This window comes from Meleagris gallopavo, chromosome 2 (assembly GCF_905368555.1).
Source record: "Meleagris gallopavo chromosome 2, MGAL_WU_HG_1.1, whole genome shotgun sequence".
In the NCBI taxonomy this organism is placed as follows: Eukaryota; Metazoa; Chordata; class Aves; order Galliformes; family Phasianidae; genus Meleagris; species Meleagris gallopavo.
In genome coordinates, this window is record NC_139405.1 from 105396252 (window position 1) to 105420394 (window position 24143).

Below are 24143 nucleotides of genomic sequence, written 5' to 3' on the forward strand. Positions count from 1 at the left end.
GAGGAGATTTAGGTTAGACAGAAGGAAGAAAACTTTTACAGTGAGGATGGTGAGGCACTGGCACGGGCTGCCCAGAGATGTGGTTGGTGTCCCATCCCTGGAATCTTTCAAGGCCAGGCTGGATCAAGGCAATCTGATTTACCAGTGCATGTCCCTGCTCATTGCAGGGGAGTTGGACTAGATGACCTCTAAAGATCCCTTCCAACACTAAGGATTCTACGATTCTATGAAATCTAGAGACCAATGTGGTATGTTGGTGAGCTCGAAAAGCAAACTTGTATCTCATTCCACTTACAGAAGCATTAAAATTAACCCTACATTGATTTTTTCATCCTATATAGTACATACATACAATGCAACCTCTTCAAAGGACTCAGAAAAATACATTTAGTCTTTCACTGTCATGAAACATTTTGTAAAATGATTCTGATGACAGTGGCTGATGGATTCAGTGCAGAGCCCTTTGCCTTGATTTTACCAGTTGAAAATTGTTCATTGGGTAATAAGCAATATGCAGTAAGCAGTGGACCAGTGCATCCAAAAATTACCCTCCAAGCTCCAGAAATCATAGAATCACAGAATTGTAGGGTTTGGAAGGGATCTTTAGAGATCATCGAATCAAACCCCTCTGCTAAAGCAGATTCCTACAATAAGTTCCATAGGAAGGCACTCAGAAGGGTCTTGAATCATCTGCAGAGAAGGAGACACCACAGCTCCTCTGGGTAGCCTATACCAGCGCTCTGTCTCTCTCAAAAAAAAGAAATTATTTGTGTTAATACAGAACTTCCTGTGTTCCAGTTTCTGCCCATTGTCCCATGTTCTATTGCTGCACACCACTGAAAAGAACCTGCTCCCAATGACTTGACTCCAACCTATAGATATCCATAAACAGTTATGATACCCCCTCTCAGCCTTCTCTTCTCCAGACAGATGAGTCCCAGGTCTCAACTTTCCTTATGTGGGAGATGCTCCACGCTCCTCACCATCTTTGAGACTCTCTGCTGGACTCTTCCTAGGAGATCCCTGTCTTTTTTGAACTGGGGAACCCAGAACTGGACACAGCAGTCCAATGTGGCCTCACCAGTGCAGAGCAGAAGGGGAGGATCACCTTCCCAACCTGCTGGCCATACTCTTTTTATCCCATTGGCCTTCTTGACCACAAGGGCACACACTGCTGGCTCATGGCCAATCTGTTGTCCACCAGGATACCAGAGTCCTTCTCTGCAGAGTGCCTTTCTGAAGGTCATCCTCCAAACTGTACTGATGCATGTGGTTATTCCTCTCCAGGTACAAGACTCTACACATGCTCTTTTTAAATCTCATCAGGCTCCTCCCTGCTCAACTCTCCAGTCTGTGCAGGTCTTGTTGAATGGCAGCACAGCCTTCAGGTGTGTCAGCCAATCCTCCCAGCTTTGTACCATCAACAAACTTGCTGAAAGTAGACTCTATCTTATTGTTCAGGTCATTGATGAAGATGTTGAACAAGACCAGACCTAGTGTTGACCCCTGGGGAACATCTAACTATGGGCCTCTGAGCTGCTTACCACAACCCTCCAAGCTCTGCCAGACAGCCAGTTCTCAATCTACCTCACTGTCCACTTGTCTGTCCCACACTTTCTTACAAGGATGTTGTGGAGACAGTGTGGAAAGCCTTGCTGAAGTCAAGATACACAACATCCACTGCTCTCTCTCCATCTACCCAGCTGGTGATGACATCAGAGAAGGCCACCAGGTTGGTGAAGCATGATTTCCCCTTGGTGAAATGGACATTTTTCCATGTTGACTACTCCTGATGACCTCCCCATGGCTTGGAAATAGCATGCAGAACAAGTTGTTCCATCACCTTTCCAGGGATGGAAGTGAGGCTGACTGGCCTGTAATTTCCCTTTCTTGAAGAATGGTGTGACCTTGGCTATCCTTCAGTCTTCAGGCACCTCTCCCATTCTCCGAGACCAGCCAAGGTTATAACTGAGGCACTCCTATAAGGATATTATCAGAAAAGTCCACTGCTGTTGTCTCTGCCTTACCATCTGCAGACTGAGCTCAAGGACTGTCAGTCTGTCAGTATTACATTCACATCACCATTTACAAACAGCTATTGGAAATTTCTCCATCAGGGCATGACAGTTGTTTCATTAAATGTGGATTTAATTCAGTTTTGAGCAGTCAGGATAAAATACTTTCAAAAGACACATAGTAATTCAGTAAGAATTCTGAACAAAGTCAGTGAAGTGGAGAGTGGTGAGGTGCTGGAACAGCTGCCCAGAGAGGCTGTGAATGCCCCATCCATCCCTGGAGGTGTTCAAGGCCAGGTTGGATGGGGCCCTGGGCAGCCTGGGCTGCTCTAAAATGTGGAGGTTGGTGGCCCTGCATGTGGCAGGGGGTTGGAGCTTCGTGATCCTTGGGGTCCCTTCCAACTCAAGCCATTCTATGATTCTGTGATAAAGATCCATCCAGGCCCAATATTCCTACTTACTCCCTATTTTAAAATCATTTTAAAGTCATCAGTCATTCCAATACAAAATCTGCAATCCTCAAGAAGATCCAAAATTCAAAAGTTGTATTTGTCAGTTTATTTGTTGGTTATTTTTCCTGAAGAAACTATATTTAAATATCAACCCAAACTAAAACCCTTTTATTTCACCTTCCTAACATGGAACATTTTAGCCTGTAACAATACTTTTGTATTCCACATTTCTAATGTACTTTGTGCAGAATTAAACATGCATCATTTCCTATGCAGTTATTTCCGGCAGAAAGATTAAAAGGGCAATTTGTTACCATTTTCAAGTTAGTTCACAAGGAAGTTCCAGAGGTTTTCACTAAGCAGTTTAAAAGGCCAGTTTTCCATACTCATTCTCATTAAAAGCTATATGAAAGAGGATGATAGGGAAAACTGAACTTATAAAGAAATCAAAACACAAATAGCTCAGTCACAAGATCTAGACACATATGAGCCTAGCCAGGCACAGAAGGTCTGGTTGAACTATACTGATAATTGCATCCCAATGGCTCTTTATGTGAAAAAACCCTTCTAGATTTTAAAGAAGGTTCTCCAAGGCCATGTTATTTACATTTGATTAAGGAATGTATGTTCTAGCAATTATACGATGCACCATATACACCCATGAAACTACTGCTATTTTTTAATCCACTGCCAGAAAAAGTCTTTTGTCAATTCAGAAAGCTTTTCATTAACTGCATTTCATTTTTTTTTTTTAGATTAATTACTATGTCTCTACCAGAAGGTGAAAGAACAAATTGAGAGCTGTCCTCTCCCCGCGTCACGTCTGCATTTCTATACCACAAAACAAAAGTGAATTAGATTAGTGCATGGAAATTCAAAGAGATTATTTATTCCTTTTAAGACAGCTGTGACTCCAGATCTCTCTTGGAAGTCATGTGCTATGAAAGACGTTTGACCATCCAACAAGGATTGTATGAAGGTGACCACTTATCAAACCATGTTGGTTAGAGTTTGCTCTAGCCACAGCAATGTCAAAAAGCAGCAAGTGAAATATAATATGTACATTTTTAATGTCAGAACCCAACGATGCCCTAAAATGTAATTATACAGGCAGTTCCTGGAGATCAACAGGGTCATAAGGTAAAGAACAGCAATTCTGCTTGGTGCACACTGTGAAAGCCTCAGCACCTTAATAAAAGAGACAAGCGTTGAGAGCGTGCACATAATGTAATTATGCACAGATAGATGAAACTGATTCTCCATCCACCTGCATATTTCAAGCAAGTATTTTAAACTTTTCCTGATCAGCAGTAAGGAGTGACAAGGCTTTAAATCTTGCACACTGTGCTACTAAGCTTTTTAAAGAATAGACTAGGAAAATAAAAAGCAATTGCAGTAATCCGAAAAAGGTTTAAACTGTTGTGTTTTTTTTTAATTATTTTTTACTTACAGAATACTGGCAATTAATTGAAAGGCAGCAGATAACTGATAAAATAGGCATTTTCTAACTTAAAAGTATATAAACAGCTTCTTCAGAAACCAATCTTTTAGGTACATAAACAGCTTCATCGGAAGCTGTTCTGCTAGTTACATAAAGAATCCTATTATGCCAAATTAATTCAATCTAACTAATTAGAGAGCAGGAAGTTCTTTCAATTATTTTATGTGCTGTCTGAGAAACACACTTGAATACGAGAGCAGATTTCATTAATTGCGGTTCATTATTCTCCAGATTAGTTACTAAACTTGCATCAGAAGGTCAAAGACAGCAATTTTGTTAGCTGCCACCACCTTGCCTGGCATGGCTTTGCCTTTCTGAAACTACAAACAAAAACAGCACTGGGAAAGACCATCTCAACAAGATGATACGATAACTTACATGCGCTCATTTACTTGGTGGAGGTGTTGAAGAACTGTGGGGAGGTGGCACTGAGGGACATGATGAGTGGGCATGGTGAAGATGGCTTCATGATTTGACTAGATGACCTTAGAGCTCTTGTCCAACCTTAATAATATCATGATTCTCTTATTCTACTTTAAGATTGATCCCAAGCAACAGCACGCAATTGAAATAAATTGCTAAAATACTTAGATACTTCTAATGAAGTGTATTTTCAAAACAAGTGATGACAACTCCATGTTCTGTTTACTTGCATGGGATGTGATTTAGTAACATATCCACTTGGACAGCTGCTTGGTCACGATGAACTGAGCTACACTTCCAAACTTGCAGAAATAATTAAGAGCTGCTCACTTCAAAATGATTCTCTAAAGCACTTCAATCAGCTGTGAGACTCAGCCTACAAGATGCATCTCTGAGCAGACATGCACAGGGACCTAACCCTGACAGCTGAACTGCAACATATCAGGGATTTAATAGCACAGCAGGGCAGCCATCTAGTTCAATATGGGTCAGCAGCACTTTTATGGAGTGGGTTTTAATGACAATAGATGGTTAAATGCTCTCAAATGCTGCGACAGATATGCACTTAAAAGAGAGCTTGACAAGAACTCTGGAAATTCTTTGAGTTGTTTGATGAACTTGGAGAAAGGAACCAACTGACCCACTTCACTTTTTGGTATTTACGTTCAAAAATCTGTCACCACCTATCTGCTCATTTGCATTTAGCCAGGTAACAATGATTTACATCCTTCCATTTTCCTTGAGAAGTGTTCCTTTAGTCATCTTCAGCTCTCTGAATTTGTTGTTTACTGTCACAGAAATCCAACAATTCCCTGTTAAGAGGCCAGATTCCTTTGAAACTGCAGTTGAAATATCCTTTTGGCTTCATCTCCCTGTTAAGCCTTTTGTAGTTCACTGCCTTCTCTCCTCCTGCACACTCAGTTCTGTCCCCTGTCGCTCTGTATCAAAGTGCTATTCTTCCACTGAACTAAGCTGTACTGTTCTGTATTTTCTGAGATGCAGCAATGTCATTTTTGTGCCCTCCTCACTCTGCACTATGGCACAGCCATGCAAGAATTACCAGCATGCTGTCTTACACGGACAGGTTAGTGATAAGGTGTTAGAGCTGACTGCCAAGCACTGACCCCATTGCAGGCCCCCGAGCACACAGCCATTTGTCACTGCCACCACTGGAATTCTGGCCAGTTTTTAACGCTTGCAACCACTTCTGCATCCTCAAGCAGTTATAAGGAAGCAGCAAGAAGGATTACAAGAAACGCTGATTAGCTTTTCAGTGTCACATTAATGTGCACCAACCCTTTTACTCTGTGGCACTGAGGGACAGTGGGCATGGTGGGGATGGATTGGGGTTTGATTGGATGACCTTACAGGTTTTCTCCAACCTTACTGATTCTATGACTCTAGGATGCTCAAGCCAGTCGTACTACATCACACATTCATTTCTTGCGCTGCTTGGAGGAAGGTAATTCTGGAACAGCTCCTTCAGTTTCTGCTCTTTTGCCCATTGTGATTTCTAACAAGAGTGAAGAAGCCATGTGCTTACTGAGAGAGCTTTGAAGAATATCTATACAGATCTGAAATCAGAGAGGTTTGTTTGACTTGACTTCTATTACAAAAGTACAAGCAACAACTAACTTAGAGATTTCATTCTGTTATACTGATTCAGTCGTCAGAGAAAACTTCAGGCTGACCTGTAACATGCGTTGAAACATCATGCACTCCTGTTTATACATTAGCTTTACTTCCTTAAATCAGAAATAGCATTCCTGCCTAGTTAAAACTTGCTTTGATCGTGATCTGATTGAGTTTCCATAGTAATCCATAATATAAATTAAAATTCCCTGAAGTAGGTAGCTTTGTAGTATAAAAACTTGAAGGCAAAGAACTGCAAGAGTGATCTTGAACAGTAGGAAGGAGTGGGAACAGGTGGTTAGACTAGAGGAAGGAAATTGGGCCTCGCTTCTCAGCTCAGCTCTCATTGATTCAGTGAGAATTCAAGCAGTGGTGAAAGGCTCTGAGTGCAATTGTAAAGAGCACCTATTTGCATCTTCCAATACCCAAATACCTTTAAGGAAGTCACTGTCTTCATTTTAATCAGCTCCATTTCTCAGATGTGTTAGGTTTCATGATCTCAGATTCTACACTGACCTTGTTGTAAGCAAAAGGCCACATGAAAATGTGAAATGCAAAGTTAGTTGACATTTGGGAGTAAAACTTGCTCATTTTACTTCGTAGAGAAATGATCATGGTCAAACTAAGAATGTTCTAAATTTGCTTTATTTTTATTTGTACTATATCTATCGTAAGTTCCACTAAAACTTAATTGCTTTTTTAAGCCTTTGGTTTTGGCCTATTTATCTTCTGACTATTTCCTGTACTTCTGCCATGACAAAATAATTCCTTGCTATCATAGAATCATGAAGGATGGAAAAGACCTCTGAGATCATCTGGTCCTACCATCTATGCATACCCCCTCAGCTTAGTTCTTCAGCTGTAGCAACTAACAGGACAGAATGCCTGGATCCAACCACAAAAAGGAGTTGCTTGGGGATTATTTTTTTGTTGTTTTGTTTTAGAAAGACATCCTCTAGAAAGACATCCTCTAAAACATTTGTCTACGCATGAAGAGATGGGAAAGATCTATGTTAACCTAAAACGTGCCTCCAAAACTACAGATGAAGTTTCTGTCTATGAAGAGTTAGCTGAATGCTTAACAAGGCATGGACCACATGGGCTTCCATACACTTCAGCAAGTGAGATCTGCCTCCAGACTAATTTTCATAACAGTTTTTAATTATTCCAGGTTTACACAGAAGGCTCTTTCTTTATAAATAAATGACAATCTCTCAAATTAGGAAGAAAGTATCATTTATAGTGGGATTCTGTTATTTCATCTGCTTTCTTCAGGAGATAGTAGAGTTTTGCAGTCAGCTTGACCATGCATAAGCTACCTTTCACTGCACAAAAGTCACAAATGGAGCATATGAAGTTTTGCAGCACAGAATCAAAAAAAATCAAAGCTTCTCTGGAATGTGGAATAAATGAGCAAATGAACAAAATCAACTGTACATAGCAGAAGGTAGAAAAGGGTGACCTGAGCTGGGATAGGGGAGAAGGAAGATGGTAAATGAAATAAAGAATTAAAAATAGAATTACATTTTCCACTTGGCAGTACACAAACAACACTAAGTGCACTTCATAAATTTGAGTATTGTTGCTGCAAATGGTATTACCATAAATCATGCTGGTAGTATACTTGGCACTTCTAAAAAGCTATGTGGGTTGAGTGTATCAATAAGTTTAACAGCTCCACTATCTCTGCACAGGATGGAGGGGAAATGCATCACAAGGCTTTACTATGACTCGGAGTTGGGTTTACACTGCAGCAGCAAATAAAACAGTGCTCTGTTGCAAGCCTAACAGCACTCATCAATATTACTGCACAGCCAATTTCATTTAAAATTTTACCTGCTGTGCAAGAGGTGAGGTCTGCCTGCCCTTCTTCTCGTCTCTAACAGGAAAGAGAGACTTCAGCAGCTTTGGCATCTGAGGCACGAATGACTTGACAGGATTCAGGTAGGAAGCAGCAAGGCTACCCAGACCTGTTAGAAAAATGGAACAGTGTGAACAGATATGCTTTTGGTGAAAAAAATTGTTATCATTTTAATTCTAGAACTACATCTTCCAGTAGGCAGTGCATTAGCCAAAGAAAAGCAGTGAGTGTTTGCTCCTCCCTAGAACAGGATATATGAATTTGGGTAATTTTGGAAGTCTTTTTCATCACACGATGTGAAAAAGTTTGCTGTTTGCCATTAGAAACATAGAACTGCTTACAACTTGAAGAAGCAAAAAAAACAAATAACCAGCAGAACTGAAAAAAGATGCTGACAACACAAAATTCTGCTAACAATTACAAAAGATACTGAGAGGGAAAGATGAGGAATTTCAAACTAAAAAGAAAAAACTTATGGACATTCAACTCTTCTTGACAGCACTTCTGCTTTTAATACTCTCCCTTGAGAAAACCTAGTTAGAAAGAAACCCTCACTCTGTATCAGTCCACTCTCAGTTATACATCAGGCACACTTGCTGCAAAATAGCCCTCCAACTCCAGTGCTAATTATTTCCTAAAACATTAGTAGGCTTCTAGTCTTGTTTTAATGACCTAAGAGATACATGTTTTGAGCCCAGATAACTTCAGGCTTTAGAAACTGAGCTTCTGAGATCAAGACTGCATCTTCAGAAATGACAAAGACATTAAGACAACTTTAAAGATGCCTATCACAGAGAGGGAGCTGCATGGACATTGCTTTGGAGGAGAAATCTGTATCTCTGAAAGCTGCTTAGCTTCGACAATGATGGAGTGACTTCATTCCATCTTTATGAGAGTTGTCTTAGCTTCAGGAAAGCCCTTACCTGCATCAGGGGAGTGGTTCTGCTGCCCAGAGCCTGGCAGAGAGGTACGAGTTGGACTAATGCCCCTACTGGAGTTTGTGACACCTTGGGATACATCTTGCTGACTTTCCCATCGACCCTAGGGAGAAAAAAAAAAGTTGTATTTTTTGAAGTTAGCACACCATCAGCAAGACTTATACACCACACCAGCTTGCACAGCGCCTCTGAAACGTTACGAACGTGCAGAGCTGAGGAAAGACCCTTCCCCAAGGCACTTTTAGTTGAAACACCCAGTCCTGCTAAGATAAGCACCCTCAGCTCCCATCTGCAGCAAGGCACAGGAAGAATCTACCTAGAGACCTTAGACTTATGACAGTGCACTGAACTGTGTTGGAGATGCAGACACTTTATGGGAGTTGGGTATGGTACAACCAGGTGATAATACAACAGTTCTGTTGCCCCAAATTCCTAAATATTTTGTGTATCTGCACAGGAAGCATTCATGAGTCCAGCTGAAGGTCAGGGAGAAGGGGTGAGGACAGACAGAGCTCAGAATAAGAAAGTAAATATGACCTTAGACCTGAAGGCTGGATTTTAGTGCCTAGGGTCAGTTATGGCCCAGGGGAGCTTCAGGTTGGATATTAAGAAAAAATTATTCTCAGAAAGAGTGATGAAGTATTGGAACAGGCTGCCCAGGGAGGTGGTGGGGTCACCGTCCCTGGAGATGTTCCAGAACCGTGGGGATGTGGCACTGAGGGATGTGGGCAGTGGGCACGGTGGGGTGGGCTGGGGTTGGATTTGGTGATCTTAGAGGTATTTTATGACCTTACTGATTCTATTACTCTATTTCTTGCACCCCAAGCTTACCAGGGACAACCAGTGACCAGTTCAGTGACAGTTTCTTGGTGAATAGAGAGAATCCCCAAGCTATCGCTTCACAACAGTGCATGAATTTCTAAGTGGCAGAGTCATATTTTCCTATCTCTATCATATTGTAATATAAGAAAAAGTTTCACTTTTTCAAAATGAAAAGCTGCGAAGACAGGATGGTGTTAAGGCAACCAAACTGATATAAACTGAATTCTGATCACTCTGCTGGTAAAAAGTTATGCTATGGTTTCTACTTCTCTATATTATAGGGTGTCTGTATCTGAATCGTGGTTGTAAACACTTGCACAATGAGATGGCACAGTGAACTTAACAGAAAGGATGCACTATGGGTGGAGACTTGCTGCACTCATGACCACAGATTTTATGTATTTTTCTGGATGGAAGAGAAGGGAAATACACCATTTCAAGAAGCTTCACAGTGATGAAAAAAAGGAAATAATCTGACCTTGAAACAGAAAAATGACAGGCAGCTAAACTAATCTCAACTGTAACTTGAAGTCATGAATGTTTCACAAATAATAAATAAGCCAGGATAGAAGGAATAGATTTCTCCAATGGATTGAAGGTCACACTGAGCAGCTCAGAGCAAAAATCGTTTCCATTTGGATCTATAAGCCAGTCCCAAAGAAGCTGTCCTGCTTTGAATAGCAAGTAACGTCCACTTTTGCAGAGCAGCACTTCACACCTTGAGTAGCTATTTTATTACATGTAGAGACAACAGGCTCTGTCTCTGTGAAGTAACACTTGGGATACCTAAAGGGTAATGGATGTCTGAGTTGACTGGAGGCAGTCAGCCTGGATGTCAGAACTGATGTAACTCAGGCTGGGAGTAGCAGCAACACCAGGGTTTGTTTAGTCTTGTATTTTTGAGGACTTTGGAGTTTAAGCTCTCCTTGAAAGCTTCCTGCTCTATCACTGTAGATGACAGAACTCTTCTACCCATACCTTAAACCTCCCGTCTTAAGTGTCATTGTTGACCTGCAACTCTTACATCTTACACAAATCAAAAACTCATGCCTATGTCTGGAAAATTCTTTCCACAAAAAGCTCCTATGAAACAATCTCTCCTACTGCACTCCACAGAAAGCCACTTACTGTGGGTTTTGCCATCTTGCATTTCAACTGGTGCTGATTTCTTTTAGGTGACCTCACTGTGTCGTCCTGTTTTCAGCTGAGACAGTGATAACAGCACACTGATATATATGCTGGTTGTTGCTGAGTGATGGGTGCACACCTGGAGTGCATCCATTTGGTGCCCAATGTGGGACTCAACGGGTTGAGATAACAACAGATTTGACCAGAGTGTGTTAAATTCTAAGTGGTAGAATAACTTAATATCATAATGTTATTTTTTCCTTTTCATAGAATGATAAATGGCCTGGGTTGAAAAGGACCACAATGCTCATCCAGTTCCAACCCCCTGCTATGTGCAGGTCACCAACCAGCACACCAGGCTGCCCAGAGCCACATCCAGCCTGGCCTTGAATGCCTGCAGGGATGGGGCATCCACAGCCTCCTTGGGCAACCTGTTCCAGTGCCTCACCACCCTCTGGGTGAAAAACTTCCTCCTAATATCCAACCTAAACCTCCCCTGTCTCAGTTTAAACCATTACCCCTTGTCCTATCACTGTCCACATCCACCCTTTTTCCAGAGATTGTTCAGAGTTTTTTCATGGACCCATATTACTAAATACCTTACTTGTTATGTATGTTCTCTGTTATGCTGTTTACCATTTTTGGGGTCTGGATTAAGGTTATCATTTTTTTATATGCTGTAACATTGGTCAGGAGATCAACCTGGTATTTGTATTTGATACTGTAGTCATCTTTGTACTTCAGGAACCATATCTTGGACACTATTAATAATTTCTCTCTTTACTTTGTCTCCTAGGGGAACCAGGCTATAGGAGAGACAAGTGGGAGTGCTCAAACCAGCACGTTCCTATTGCTATGCTGATTGAATGTGTTTCAGGCTTTTTTTTTTTTTTAAGGTTAAACGACTATTTATGAATATCCTCCAGGTATATCCAGCCCCAATAGTGGGGATAGTGGCAGAGAGCATGGAATGGCATGGCAAGTACCTTGAACAGTGGGCACCCCCAGTAGTTTAGAAGTCCTGCAGTAGGTGTTTAAAGCCAGAGTGGAAGCTTCCACTGATTTTACACTATGCTCAAAGTCTTCCTTCTTGGGATGTTGAGTTTTTCCTTAAGTCTACTTTGATGGCTTCCACTGATGGATTAAGTTGGCAGGAGAGCCAAAATTCCCAGATGAGGTAAATCTCAGCATAATTCATTCTCCTGTGATGCACCAGCTCAGTGACACTAAAGAAGTTTACAGAAAGTAGAATATTTGTGGGATATGGTCACAAGACTAAATGAATTGTGAAAAACCCATTTGGTTTTGTTACTTTTAGGATTGGTAATGACATTAGCCTGGTAGATGGTGGTGTCAGGAAGAGGGGAAAGCATCTGAAGGCTTCTTTTTGGACAACATAGCAAAGCTTTTTTTTTTTTTTTTTATGATGATGACCCTCTTACTAAAGACAAATGGACAAAGGTGGTAGGTCCTAATAATTTTCTACCCACAGGCCATGTACCACAGAGATATCAAAAATAGACTGTGTGGGGAAAGCTTACAAACTTACTAGAACACTGACTCAGTGTAGGTAAGGAGCAACTGAATCATTTTGTGAATCATGATTTATTGAGTCAGAAGTGCCCTTCTTTGACTGTTCCAACAGAAATCATTCAGACAAGTACATCAGCTTTCTAGACCTGTTTGAAGAGTGATTCAAAAAAATGAGAGTAAATATGAAACGGAGTAAAACACTTCCATAGGATTCGTCTTGTACAAAAAGAATGGCAAGATGTAGTGACTTTTTCCTTAGGTAAACAAACAAACACTTATTTTCCTTAGACTCTTTAAGAAATTTTACTTCAGTCTTCACATTATAGATGACTACATTTCCTGCATAATGTTAAGTATTTTACCAGACTAAATAAAACACTGGCCCTGCAAGCAGGAATGTGCACTTGAAAATAGTATTTGTCTGGCCAGGTACTTAAAACATGTTGGGTTTTCAAATAAAAAATAATCTGCTTTAGAGAAGAATAATTATCATCTTACATTGAAGGTCACATACGTTTAGAGACAATATGACACTCAACTCTGAGTTGACTGTTACAGATTTACCATTATAAAGTAGGTAAATCATGGCAGCACAAGAGAAACGTATCTACAAAAGAAAATACTGGGAACAACTGTTTCAGTTGTCGAGTGTTGTGCTAAAGATCTAGAGAGGTAAAAGGCAGTTGATGAATGAAAGATTTTACTTAGTTGGTTTGAAATACAACCTGTCTCAATCTCTCAAAAGAAAAGAATTGTTAACTACATTGAAACAGTTCCCAAATTTCAGATATGCATGCCATATAGCACTCTTACTGCTTTGTGTGTTTACTAACTGAAACACCTAAACTTTAAGTCTAAGCAACTGATATTATTTAAATGCTGGGAATCTTTGACCTGATATTTGGGAGCTCTCTGTGGTGTGAATACACTGAGATATTTCTTAGGTTTTTGTCAAAATGTGCCTGGAATGAGGCTTTTCTGGCTTTTCATGGGAGTATGACCACATGTAGCAAGAAAGATTCAGCTATGACTGCACAATGAGCCCAGGTCATAATTCTGGTCTACCTACCTTAGTTGCACCTACACCACTGTTACATCTTATGCTAACTCTTTTTAAATATATTCTGTTTTATATATATATATATATATATATATATATATATATATATTACAGAATGTGTTCTGGCCATTCATATTGCTGAAAACTGAAGCAGAATCCACTTTCACAACTTTCCCAGTATGAACAGTGCTTTACATGCAGACATGAGAGAGGCCTTCCTATGTAGCTTAAGATCCACAGTAAAGGCAGCAACAACGCCAGGAATGATAACATAAAATTGGAGAGGGAAATGAAGTAATGGAATAGAAGTTAAAGAGAGGAAGACTGTGAAACAAGTAAAGGTGTCCACTAATATTAACATAAATAGGCTGGGCAGGTAAGTCCTATATCCAATTTATTATGCAATTACTATATTGGGACTGGCATTTCTTGTGATACAATAAACCACTTGTTAGAGATCAGCTTCTTATAGTCACTTGTAAACAAAAATTCCTGGGAAAATAATGATTCATCAGTGCTGGAGAAAACTCTTTTTTTTCCACTGAATTGCTCTCCAAGTGACAAAAGCCACCTAACTTAGCTAAAAATGAAGTCATTTGTGGATCCTCAGTTCTAAAATACATAAGATGCTATCACCAGTGTGCTTTACGTGTGCTACAGGAACATTTAAGAATATGATTAACATTTCACTGTCATTACAAAAGCTTCCATTCATCTCTCTATGGAAACTGAACCAGTTTTGGAATGAGCCCCTGCGTCAGTCCCCATTATCATCCTGAGCAAAGGATGCCTTGAAAATAAGTACTCTGCAAGCAAGGAGAGAAGCTGCAGCCCCACATCACAGTGGTACAGTGCATTTGTCAGCAGCCACCCTAAATGAGGCAAAGAGCTGCAAAACCCCATGCAAACCACTAGCAATCAACTGCTCAACCAAAGCTTGGTATAGCCAAGGGGACATACAGTTATCCCTCTGACAGTGTTAATGAGATAAGAAGATTAAATTTGGGTTTCCACTGTCTTAGAGTTAATTTCAATTCATTCTTTCATAGCAATCAAGTGTTGTTAGCACTGAACTATCTGAAGCCAGACAGCCTGAGCAAGACGTGGAAGAAATGCTCACTCAATGTTCATCTCATTTCCAGGCTGTACACAATCAGCAAATATTTGCTTGCTTTTATATATGCATTTTTTTAGTTGTTAAAGCAAAGATGGGTCATTTCTAAAACACCTGCACCCTGTCCAAAGAACTCTGAGAAATGCCATCTAAATAGCTGCAGAATGTAACAAACCATAAGATGGCCCCAAGAAGCAGAATCTTCCTTCTACCAATTTCACACAGCGTTAATGACAGGCTTTTCAATAGAAAAATCTCATTTGCTGTCTACTATGCAAATGAGACACCAACAGCAGCATCTTCAAAGCAGGAAGTAAAAGCATTTAAGTGAGCAAAATAAACTTTATAGTGAGATAAAATTATTATCCCACTCATTAGGTGGACCTAATGCATTACCTCTGCTGGGACCTTTGGACTCTGAAACATGAAGTGAGGGAAATTGTTGAGGAGAGGAGAAAAACAAAAAATGTAAATACTCTAGACTTTAATTTCTGCTTTAAAAATCTACAGTATTGAGACATTCCACAGTTCTCTCCAAACAGAAGTTGCTGTAAGCACTTGATTACCTGTACATCTTTTAGCATTCTCTGCATGGATCAGATGTAGCAGATTTAGCAACCAATGCTAGAGCACTACATCAAAATCCTATTATTCCTGCAACTGCATTATGCATTAAAACGTCTTGTCACCGCTAGATTCTCCCTTTTAAAATGACTACATGCTCACTGGGCAGAATATCTATCAGGAGAGAGCCCTTTAGTTTATCTAAGCTTTGGAAAATAAGGTTAAATTTAATTTTTTTCTTTTTAAAGAAACACTTTTGATCTGTGCCATTATTTTTAAGGAGCGTAATGGGCTGAATTATCAAATCACCCACTGCAAGGTTTTCCCCTGAATGGCATAGACTCAATGCATTCTATTCTATACTGAAGATGAACCTGAGCTTAGACACGAGCTCAAATTTGACCCTTACTCAAAAAGTTTGCATCCATTCAACTGAAAGCTTTGGAAGAGCTCTGAAGATAGACAGTGAGAAAACTTCCCTTGAAAAGCACACCCCCAAGTGATGGACGGCTATGTTTAATCTGGTCTGTTTGACACAGGCCTGCCACTGCACATCCCACAGCTGTTGGCAGCAGTGCTACGTGGCTGATGAAAACACGGGAGCCTTCCCAGGGATGTCTGGTGCTGCACAAAGCAAGTATTTCCAATGAGCAGTCTCAGTGATACAAGGAACACGTGGGTGTGCCTCATCTTTCAAGGGTATTTCTCAACTATGCCCCTGCACCTGGTGTAATGCAGTCATGGTAGCTACTCCTTTTCAATAGAAGATTTCCCAGGACAGCTTCAGATACTTACCCGATTACTGCTCAGGTTATAAGGAGGAGCTAAATCTTGGCGGCTTGCAGAAAGCTGAAATGGTCAAGGCAAGCAGAATTACTTCTTAACAAAAACTTGAACAACTGATAAATATGAAACTTGACAAACACAAGGAAGGGTGAAAGTAAAGTCTTCTGTAAAGCAGAACTGAAAGTCGAGAGATGATAAAAGGTGAAATCCCAATTAGTGACCTAAGAGGGGCCAAAATTTGACCAGTTCTCATTATCAGCTCTACCAAAGCATTTCATTTAAAATGTTGGAAAGCAGAAACGTCTCTTTCTTCTTATGCACTAATCAAGAAAAAGATAATGCTTCTACAATACAAAATTAAAATCAGTAAATACTTGTAACTTGCTTTCAAAACTTCTAGGGAAAAAAGTTGATAGTTAGATGAAAAACTAGTGTTCTGCTTTTTCCAACGATGTGGATTTATGAGGGTACTCTAAAGCACACTAACCTGTATGGTGAAAATATGAAAACATGCAGATTTTGTCTACCCACATGATTTACAGGATGACAAATAGCACAGACAAACAGAACAGTCAAGCAAAAGGAAATTTATTGCTATGTTCGATTGGTAATTGAAAGATGCACTTGCTGCCCTCAATCTGCTGCAGACTCCAGCATGGAACACTCACCCGATTCACATTGGGAGAGCTCAGGCTCCTCCGGTAGAGTTTTCCTTTTCCCATTAGCTGCTCTTTTACTGCAACTTCCTGCAAATCACACAGAAGCAAAGGATAGAAAATACTATGCGTGTTTTGCCAGAATCCAAGCTCCAATCATCCCATCTTTGTCTATACAAGAAAAATGTTATTAAACAGCTGTATAGCACTGGCTCTCATCTGTGAAGTTTACTGTAATCTAAAAATTGCATGTAACACAGCTAGAAGTGCAGGAGTGGAAAAACATTAAGTTTTTTGCTGATTGGCACATATAGGACTTTACAGCTAATTCTGATTCTGGGAGATGACTGCTACAGATGTGAAGACAGGCTCCTCTTCGTAGCTGAGCTCCTATTTTAATCCCTTAAACTAATTACACATGACAGGGACCTTGCTTTCAATACTTCCGAGTGTGTCACATTTCACCATTAATTTATAGCGGGCAGGCACACACTCTGCCTTGCTTTGCATAACTTTCTTTTATTCTTGCATAATTTATATCCAGAAGAACAATTTTCAATAAATGTTTTTCTCTTCCGTATTTTCCCTGGTACACAGATCAAGTTGCAGTGCTTAAGATTAACCCAATCAATGTCTTACAGATTCAAGAGAACAGGTTTGGTTGCTCCAAGGCAGAATATGAGCATATGGACTAGATGGTCTTACAGGTCTTTTCCAGCTGTAATGATTCTATGATTTTGTGATTCAAAACGACACGAGCTCTACTAGCAACCTGGAAAATCTGTAGTAAATCCTAACCTTCAGAAAGCAAAAGCTCACATCAACCCTAACTGCTTTTTCTGATACATAATCAGCAATGCACGGTCTTAAAAACCAACCAAGGATAAGAGATGGTGCATGTAATACAAAGCTCCCAGTCCCATTCACCCATCTTGCAGATAGTCGAGTGAGAACATCTACGTAAAGTGAGCCACATTTGCTTCTTTGGACTTCTGCCACAGGCACACTTTGTAAAGCTGAGATATGCACTGAAGTGGGGGTCTTGGGTTGCCAGCCACTGTATGCACTTACGAAAACATCTGCATTGTCATATACTGTACTGAGTAAGTACACAACCTGCTGTGTGCTACAGCCCTAAAATCAGACCTGCCGCAGACGATCCAAAGTGAGAATGTTCTCCACAGCCAGCACACTTCGCAAGTACTTCTCTATATAGGCTTCAGAGTCAGCTGAAGCTGCGTCTTCAACATTTGCTGCCATTCTGGCCAGTGCTTCCCGCTCCTCAGCTCCTTGAGCATCCTGGAAAGAAGAAAAGAAATGACATGCTTTAAAAACGAAAGCCTCCTCCATCAGTCCTGAAGAAAATGCATTTTTAAAATATGCAGGACAGATTCAACACTGTTTTCCCTTAAATGCAGGGGGAGATTCAAATATCTTGTTGGACTTTTCTAAATATGCCATATCATATTCAGAAATTATCAACACCACCTCAAGTTATACATGGTTGTTGTTGGTTTTCATTCCCTTTTTCCTGTGTTTTTTTTTTCTTGAGAGAGTCTCACAGTAAGACATTGCCATTGATTAGCTAAAGGGCTGTATTCAGATATCTTGTAATTATAAAGTACTCAAACACATTTAAGGCATTATCTACTCTGTGAAGGAAACAAAATTTCAAGTGACTTGCAGAAGGAAAAAAAAATGGGCATAGCTTGAGAAACGTTGAAACACGGTGTTAAATACATCAGAACATAAAAGAGAGTCAGGCAGCAATCAGCCCTTTGGCTCTTCATGTGTTAATGCTTTACAAGAGCTCTGATAGAGCATCTGTCTGGAAGGAAGGGATTAGCATCCAACTATGAACATACTCAGGAATCAAGGGTTACATTAAGACGTTACTTAGAAGAATTTATGGTGTGTGGGGGGTGGTTAAAATTTTGTTGGTTTGTATTGTTGGTTTGGTTTGCTTCTTTGCTTTTTTAACATATTATCACATATATTCCCTATATCAGGTATTTCAGCTACCTATATTTATTCCCCATTCCTTTAAAATGTTTCTTCAAGGACTTAAGCAAATGGATGCTCACTCAACAAAATACACAGTGACACTGACAAGACACACGTTGCTGCTAACTCAAAATATGTAAATAAGTTTGCTTAATCTTTTATAAGAATCATACTTTATGCTTCCAGCAGCAAGAAAAAGCATGCTTAAAATAAAGGGACATTCAGGAAATTAGAGAATCCCAGCCAATTTCAGATAATTTGCATTCTTATTCACCTCTGGAATATTTGAGACTATCTCAAAAGTGACACCACAGCCAGGAATGGAACTTCGGTGAGACATTCTTCGGAGGAAGCTCTGTGCAAAGCCCTGTGGGGAGACAGAAAGGAAATATTTCTTGCTTATAGGAAAAAATGTTTTAACGTACTCAAGCGAAGTAAGTAGAGTTGACAAAGAAAGAAGCCCAAACCCAAAAGACTAGCCAACAAATACTTAAGATTCAAAGATTTTGACTTGGAGACAAATCATTTGCTCATCTGCATTTAAGATACAGAAAAAGAATTACCTTCCTTCACTGCAAGGTGACTGTTAAACCAGCACGCAATACATCTGCTAGTTCTAGATATTTTTTTGTGGAGCCCTAGGTGACTTGTCTTGAATATTGACAAGTACAGGCATTAAATTCTTGACCAAAGAGATCGTTATGAAGGATGATTTAAGGGGGCATGGTCATTGTTTATGCTGACTTGGCGCCTCGCAGGGTTAAGAACTGGACTGTTGAATTAATGCAGAGATGAGTCATTCAAAGATGCTGCTGAGACAAACGCCCGGGAAAGGTTATCGATGAGGATTTTTTAGGAAGCTAGCAAGAAAGTTAGCCAGAAAGCTAGCAAGAAAGATTCGGTATTGGATAACAGTAAGGAAAAATAATTGACAGAATCTGCAGAAAACAGAATTGATGAAGACTTAACACAGTTATAAGTATTGGCAGGCTCAACCTTCTGAGCAAACTCCTCCCACTGTGTACTATTTAAAAATCCCTGATCCCTTTCTGAGAAATAGCTGTTGCCTGAGAGCTATAGTTTTTATATTTTTAACAGTAAAAGCAGTTTACAGTGGCCTACAGGGTTGCTGGGTGTGACCACACCTCTCCTGCTCTTGCTCCAGATTTTAATACAGAAGTGCAAATAGAGTAACAATTCAGGCTCCTTGCTTTGTCATCATCATTGCTAAAGGAAGCTGGATTCTGAGGCAATGCTGAACAAAATCTTCTTCCTCACCATGTTAAGAATAAGATATTTGTCAGAACGTGTTGCCACAAATGGAATAACAAACTTCTGCTTTCCACTTAGGAATCATCTTACTCTCAACTACACAGCATCAGAAATACAACACAACTGGAAAACACGTTAGACCAAGAGTGATTAACTGAGATATTACACAAAGGGATCTCTGCTCCAGCTACTGCTTGCTTACCTCTAAATATCTGAATGAGTACACAGAAATAGCACTAATGTGTGAATATACTATAGGAGCAGGGAAATACACAAGTTTCTTTGGATGCAGTTTTTTGTAAAATAGGAACTCCAAGCTCAGGACAAGTTAGCTTTTTCTACTTTGCTCAATGAATGGGGATAAAGCACTCACTCAGTAGCTAACAAAGTCTCCCATATACTAAGTTGCCATTAAGCCTTTAAAAAAAAGCTGTATTATCATCCACAACGTAAAAAATGCTATGAAAACCACATGGCAGCCTAAATCCTCCCGCAAGCTGCTAATATGATGCTTCCATTCTGGTATAAATGAAAGAAAACAGTCACAGCAGAGTCCTGTTGCACAAACCACAGCCTTCCCCTCCTGAGGCAGTGATAAGCACAGGGCAGAGTGAACACATGAAGGATTACAGAAGATATACCTGTCTGCCATAAACGTTGACGCAGATGCGTTTGCGCAGCACCAACTGCATTTCTGCAGGATGGCTGAGCTGCACAGTGGCTCTCACAATAAGATAAACTCTTTCATCTGCTGCTGTTCCTTTACTGAGCTGGATGCAGTCGTGGACTGTGGAGTCCCAGGAGGCTTCTACTTTCACCTGCAAAGGAAAAAAAAAAATGTATCCTCTAATAAGCATAATTAGGTGTATAATTAACTGTAATTAATTAAGCATAATTAAGAAAAATACATAATACATAAATTTTGAGAGTCAGCTTCTCCGTTTCAGTCCCTATGAAGAAAAATCCCTGCACTTTAGAAGAGGCCATTTAAGAAATCGAGATTAGTTTGCCAAATGAAGATGCTGGGATTGAAAATGCCAACTTGCTCAAACTCTGGAACATTTCCTCTCAATAAAAAGATCTTTGAATACCCAAGATCACTGCAAATAAATTTTAAAATATGCAAAACTGCAGGGCCATTTGGCCTAATTTATTAAGATAAACTAGATAGCAACTGAGATTGCAGTGAAAATCTTCCATCTCACTACACAACCTCTGTACTCAGTATTTGAGATCTCTCATATTCGGAATACACAGTTCAAATACTTTGTTGAAACACTTCTATCAATACAGCAAAAGCTGGAATTTCTCTTAACTTTAAAATAAAAAACTTAAAAAAAAAACTCTTCTTAACGTTAGAATATAAATCATTAGAATCATAGATTGGAAAAGACCACAAAGAACAAGTCCAACCACCAACTCATCACCATTATGCCCACTAAACCACATCCCTAAATGATTACTTAATAATTTCATAATTATTATTACTGAAGTTTTAAATGCTTTTTTGTTGAAATCACAAGAAAAATATTTTGGCATTTATCCTTACAGGCTTTTAAAACAAAGGAGAACAACAACAGACAACAAAGCCAATCAAAATCAACAGGAATAATAAACATAAAAGAACGTAGAAGAGTAAGTTAAAAAACCATATCCAATTATTCTAAACCTTGTAGCAGAAATTATCCACCAAGAGTTGTGAAGACTACAAAACAATGAACTATGTGGTAAAATGAGAACATAATGCACGTAACAATGCACAACTAAACATGTTAACCATAACCTTAGTTAAGATTGCTTGCTTTTTCGGCTGAAGGCTTTCATACTTTAATTGGCTGAGATTCAGATGAAGGAAGATTCTTGAATTTTATTTTTCAAACCGTGGTTCAGCTCCTAGCAAATATCCCTTGCAACCAAAAACTGCCTCTACAAAAAGTACCTCCCTATGATGAAAAGCTGAGGGAACTGGGCTTGTTTAGCTTGGAGAAGAGAAGGCTCCGAGGGGGATCTCACTGTGGCCTTCCAATATTTGAAGGGAGCATATAAACAGGAGGGGGAATGGCTGTTTGTGAGGGTGGATAGTGATAGGACAAGGGGGAATGGTTCAAACTGAGACAGAGGAGGTTTAGGTTGGATATTAGGAGGAAGTTTTTCACCCAGAGGGTGGTGAGGCACTGGAACAGGTTGCCCAAGGAGGCTGTGGATGCCCCATCCCTGCAGGCATTCAAGGCCAGGCTGGATGTGGCTCTGGGCAGCCTGGTCTGCTGGTTGGTGACCTGCACATAGCAGGGGGTTGGAATTGAATGAGCATTGTGCTCCTTTTCAGCCCAGGCCATTCTATGATATGATATGGTATGATCTGATATGATATGACTTCTGTGATATCGTAAAAGATGGGTGTGAAAAGGCAATGTCACTTCCATTTTTAAGAAGGGTAGAGAGAACTACCCAATTAACCACCAACCTGTTAGCTTCATGCCTGTGCTGGTGAAGATCATGGAGGAGATCCTCCTGGAAACCATGCTAAGGCATGTAGGAGAGATGGAGGTGATATGGGACAACCAGCATGGACTTCTCAAGGGCAAGTCCTGCCTGACCAACCTAGTGACCTTCTACATATAAAGCAAACATCTAAAAGGCTTCTGAGCTAAATGTGCTAATCTGTATCTCTACTTACCTCACTATCATGATGTTTTACAATCTGCAGTTCAAAAAATTCCTCCTCTTCTTCAGCAACAAGAGTCGCATCCCACCCACCTGCTTCTGGGTCATCAAGGTTATCTTGGGAGCTGAAGTCATCAGCTAGAATCAATGGTGAATGCAGAAGGGAGAGAAGATAAAATCATTTTCCTTTTTAAAAACACCCAAGTTATTAATTTACATTTCATTTCTACATAGAAACTGTGCACAAAAATCCAAAGTGAACCTTATAAAGTACTCTCTTGTGCAGGAAAATCCTCTGGTTGTAAATATCCCTTCACTTCCTTTTTATTCCTTAAATATCCTCCATTCTATTTTGAGCACTGCTTCACAATTATACCAAGCACATTGCTTGGTGTTATTAGCTAGGTGATTTTTTTTTCTTTTTTGAAATAAAGAAGAGCTGCTGGTTGAAGAAGTATGGTACATTTAGACCATGATTAAATCTTTAGCGTGGTTTTCAGGAACACGCTCAACCTGCTTAAGTCCCCCACCATTAATTATTAACTCACTCCTCTCTGAAGCCCTTCAATATTCCAATGGGCTTTTTGAGGTAAATAAGCTTCAATGCAAACAGCACTGCAGCAAAACCCTCATCCCCACGGGCAGAATGCCACTTCTCCACTCTTACCTGATGCTTTTAACCCAAGCACAAACCCTCTTCTAAACACCACGTGAAGGATTTGTTCAACCAATCAAGCACTGCTGGCTCCCTGGTCTATTTGGGGTTGTCCATTTTTTGTCTGTGATTTACCCATCTTTCGTAACACTATCTAACCAAGTACACCACACTGGATCTTGTATTTGAATTGTCACAGCGTTTATTTTTGTTATGCAGACTTACTAATGGTGACTTCATGTTTTCTTCCAAGCAACTGTTAAAGACATAATACAGCACCAGTATAATAACCTTGCAATGCCTGGGAGGAGCATTCCAGTGATTACTTTTTTCATGACATCACCTACTATTGTTCATCCTGGTGGGTATGCTCATTTTACTATTTCCTTTTTACTGACCAAACATCTGCAGAGTAGTAGGGTTGTTAGAATGCACAGTCCCTTCCATACATAACCCAGTGTGTTTTGAAACATTCAGCAATATGTTTCAGAGAAAACTTGTCATTTCAAATTTATCTACCTGATATTCCAGGCATTTCATCGTTTTCTCAGCTCTAAATTCTACCACATCACTGGTTGCACAAAGTTTGTTTCAAAGTCCTCTGTCCTTCTGAGAGTCACTTACCATTCAAGTCAAGGAAAATAACAGGAATGTGAGTTTCCATACCAGGCACGGGAGTCCTAAAATGTAAGACAGTGACAATGGCGGCATTTAAATTACAGCAGATTTACCCAGCACACGTCCTTTATGATAAAAGCTCACAGAATATTACATTCAGTACAACTGCAATTCCAAGTCAGACCAATGATAACCTTGCCAAACAGCTTTATTTTAATTTACTGTTGCAGAGTCTCAACTAAATTGCTACTTCTTTTATACCAGCTCTCTTACTATTATTATATTCTTTGACCTCAGCTTTCAGAAATGTCTTCTCCCTCTAAAATGCTAATAGCAAAATTAAGTTTACTTACTCTGACATACACATTTATGAAATGCAAACCCCTCTGCATTATTGATGTCAGCGAAGACAGCAGAGTTGGTCAGAAAATCCAGCACCAAACTT

General features: G+C 39.9%; 1 protein-coding gene across 4 annotated transcripts in view; it reads right to left on the minus strand.

Annotated features, from left to right (window-relative positions):
* Positions 1–24143, minus strand: part of KIF13B (kinesin family member 13B) — a 124171-nt gene that overhangs the window by 13813 nt on the left and 86215 nt on the right. For 2 of the 4 annotated variants that reach the window (XM_085218274.1, XM_085218273.1), the window contains exons 29-38: positions 23705–23760; positions 22439–22563; positions 20403–20579; positions 18764–18856; positions 17632–17784; positions 16498–16575; positions 15839–15892; positions 14876–14896; positions 8808–8925; positions 7860–7993 (exon numbers count right to left, since the gene is read on the minus strand). In XM_085218274.1, coding sequence (XP_085074400.1) covers positions 7860–7993; positions 8808–8925; positions 14876–14896; positions 15839–15892; positions 16498–16575; positions 17632–17784; positions 18764–18856; positions 20403–20579; positions 22439–22563; positions 23705–23760 — 1009 coding nt within the window. The remainder of the gene's footprint in view (positions 1–7859; positions 7994–8807; positions 8926–14875; positions 14897–15838; positions 15893–16497; positions 16576–17631; positions 17785–18763; positions 18857–20402; positions 20580–22438; positions 22564–23704; positions 23761–24143) is intronic. The other 2 variants (XM_085218276.1, XM_085218275.1) reach the window with 1 other exon arrangement.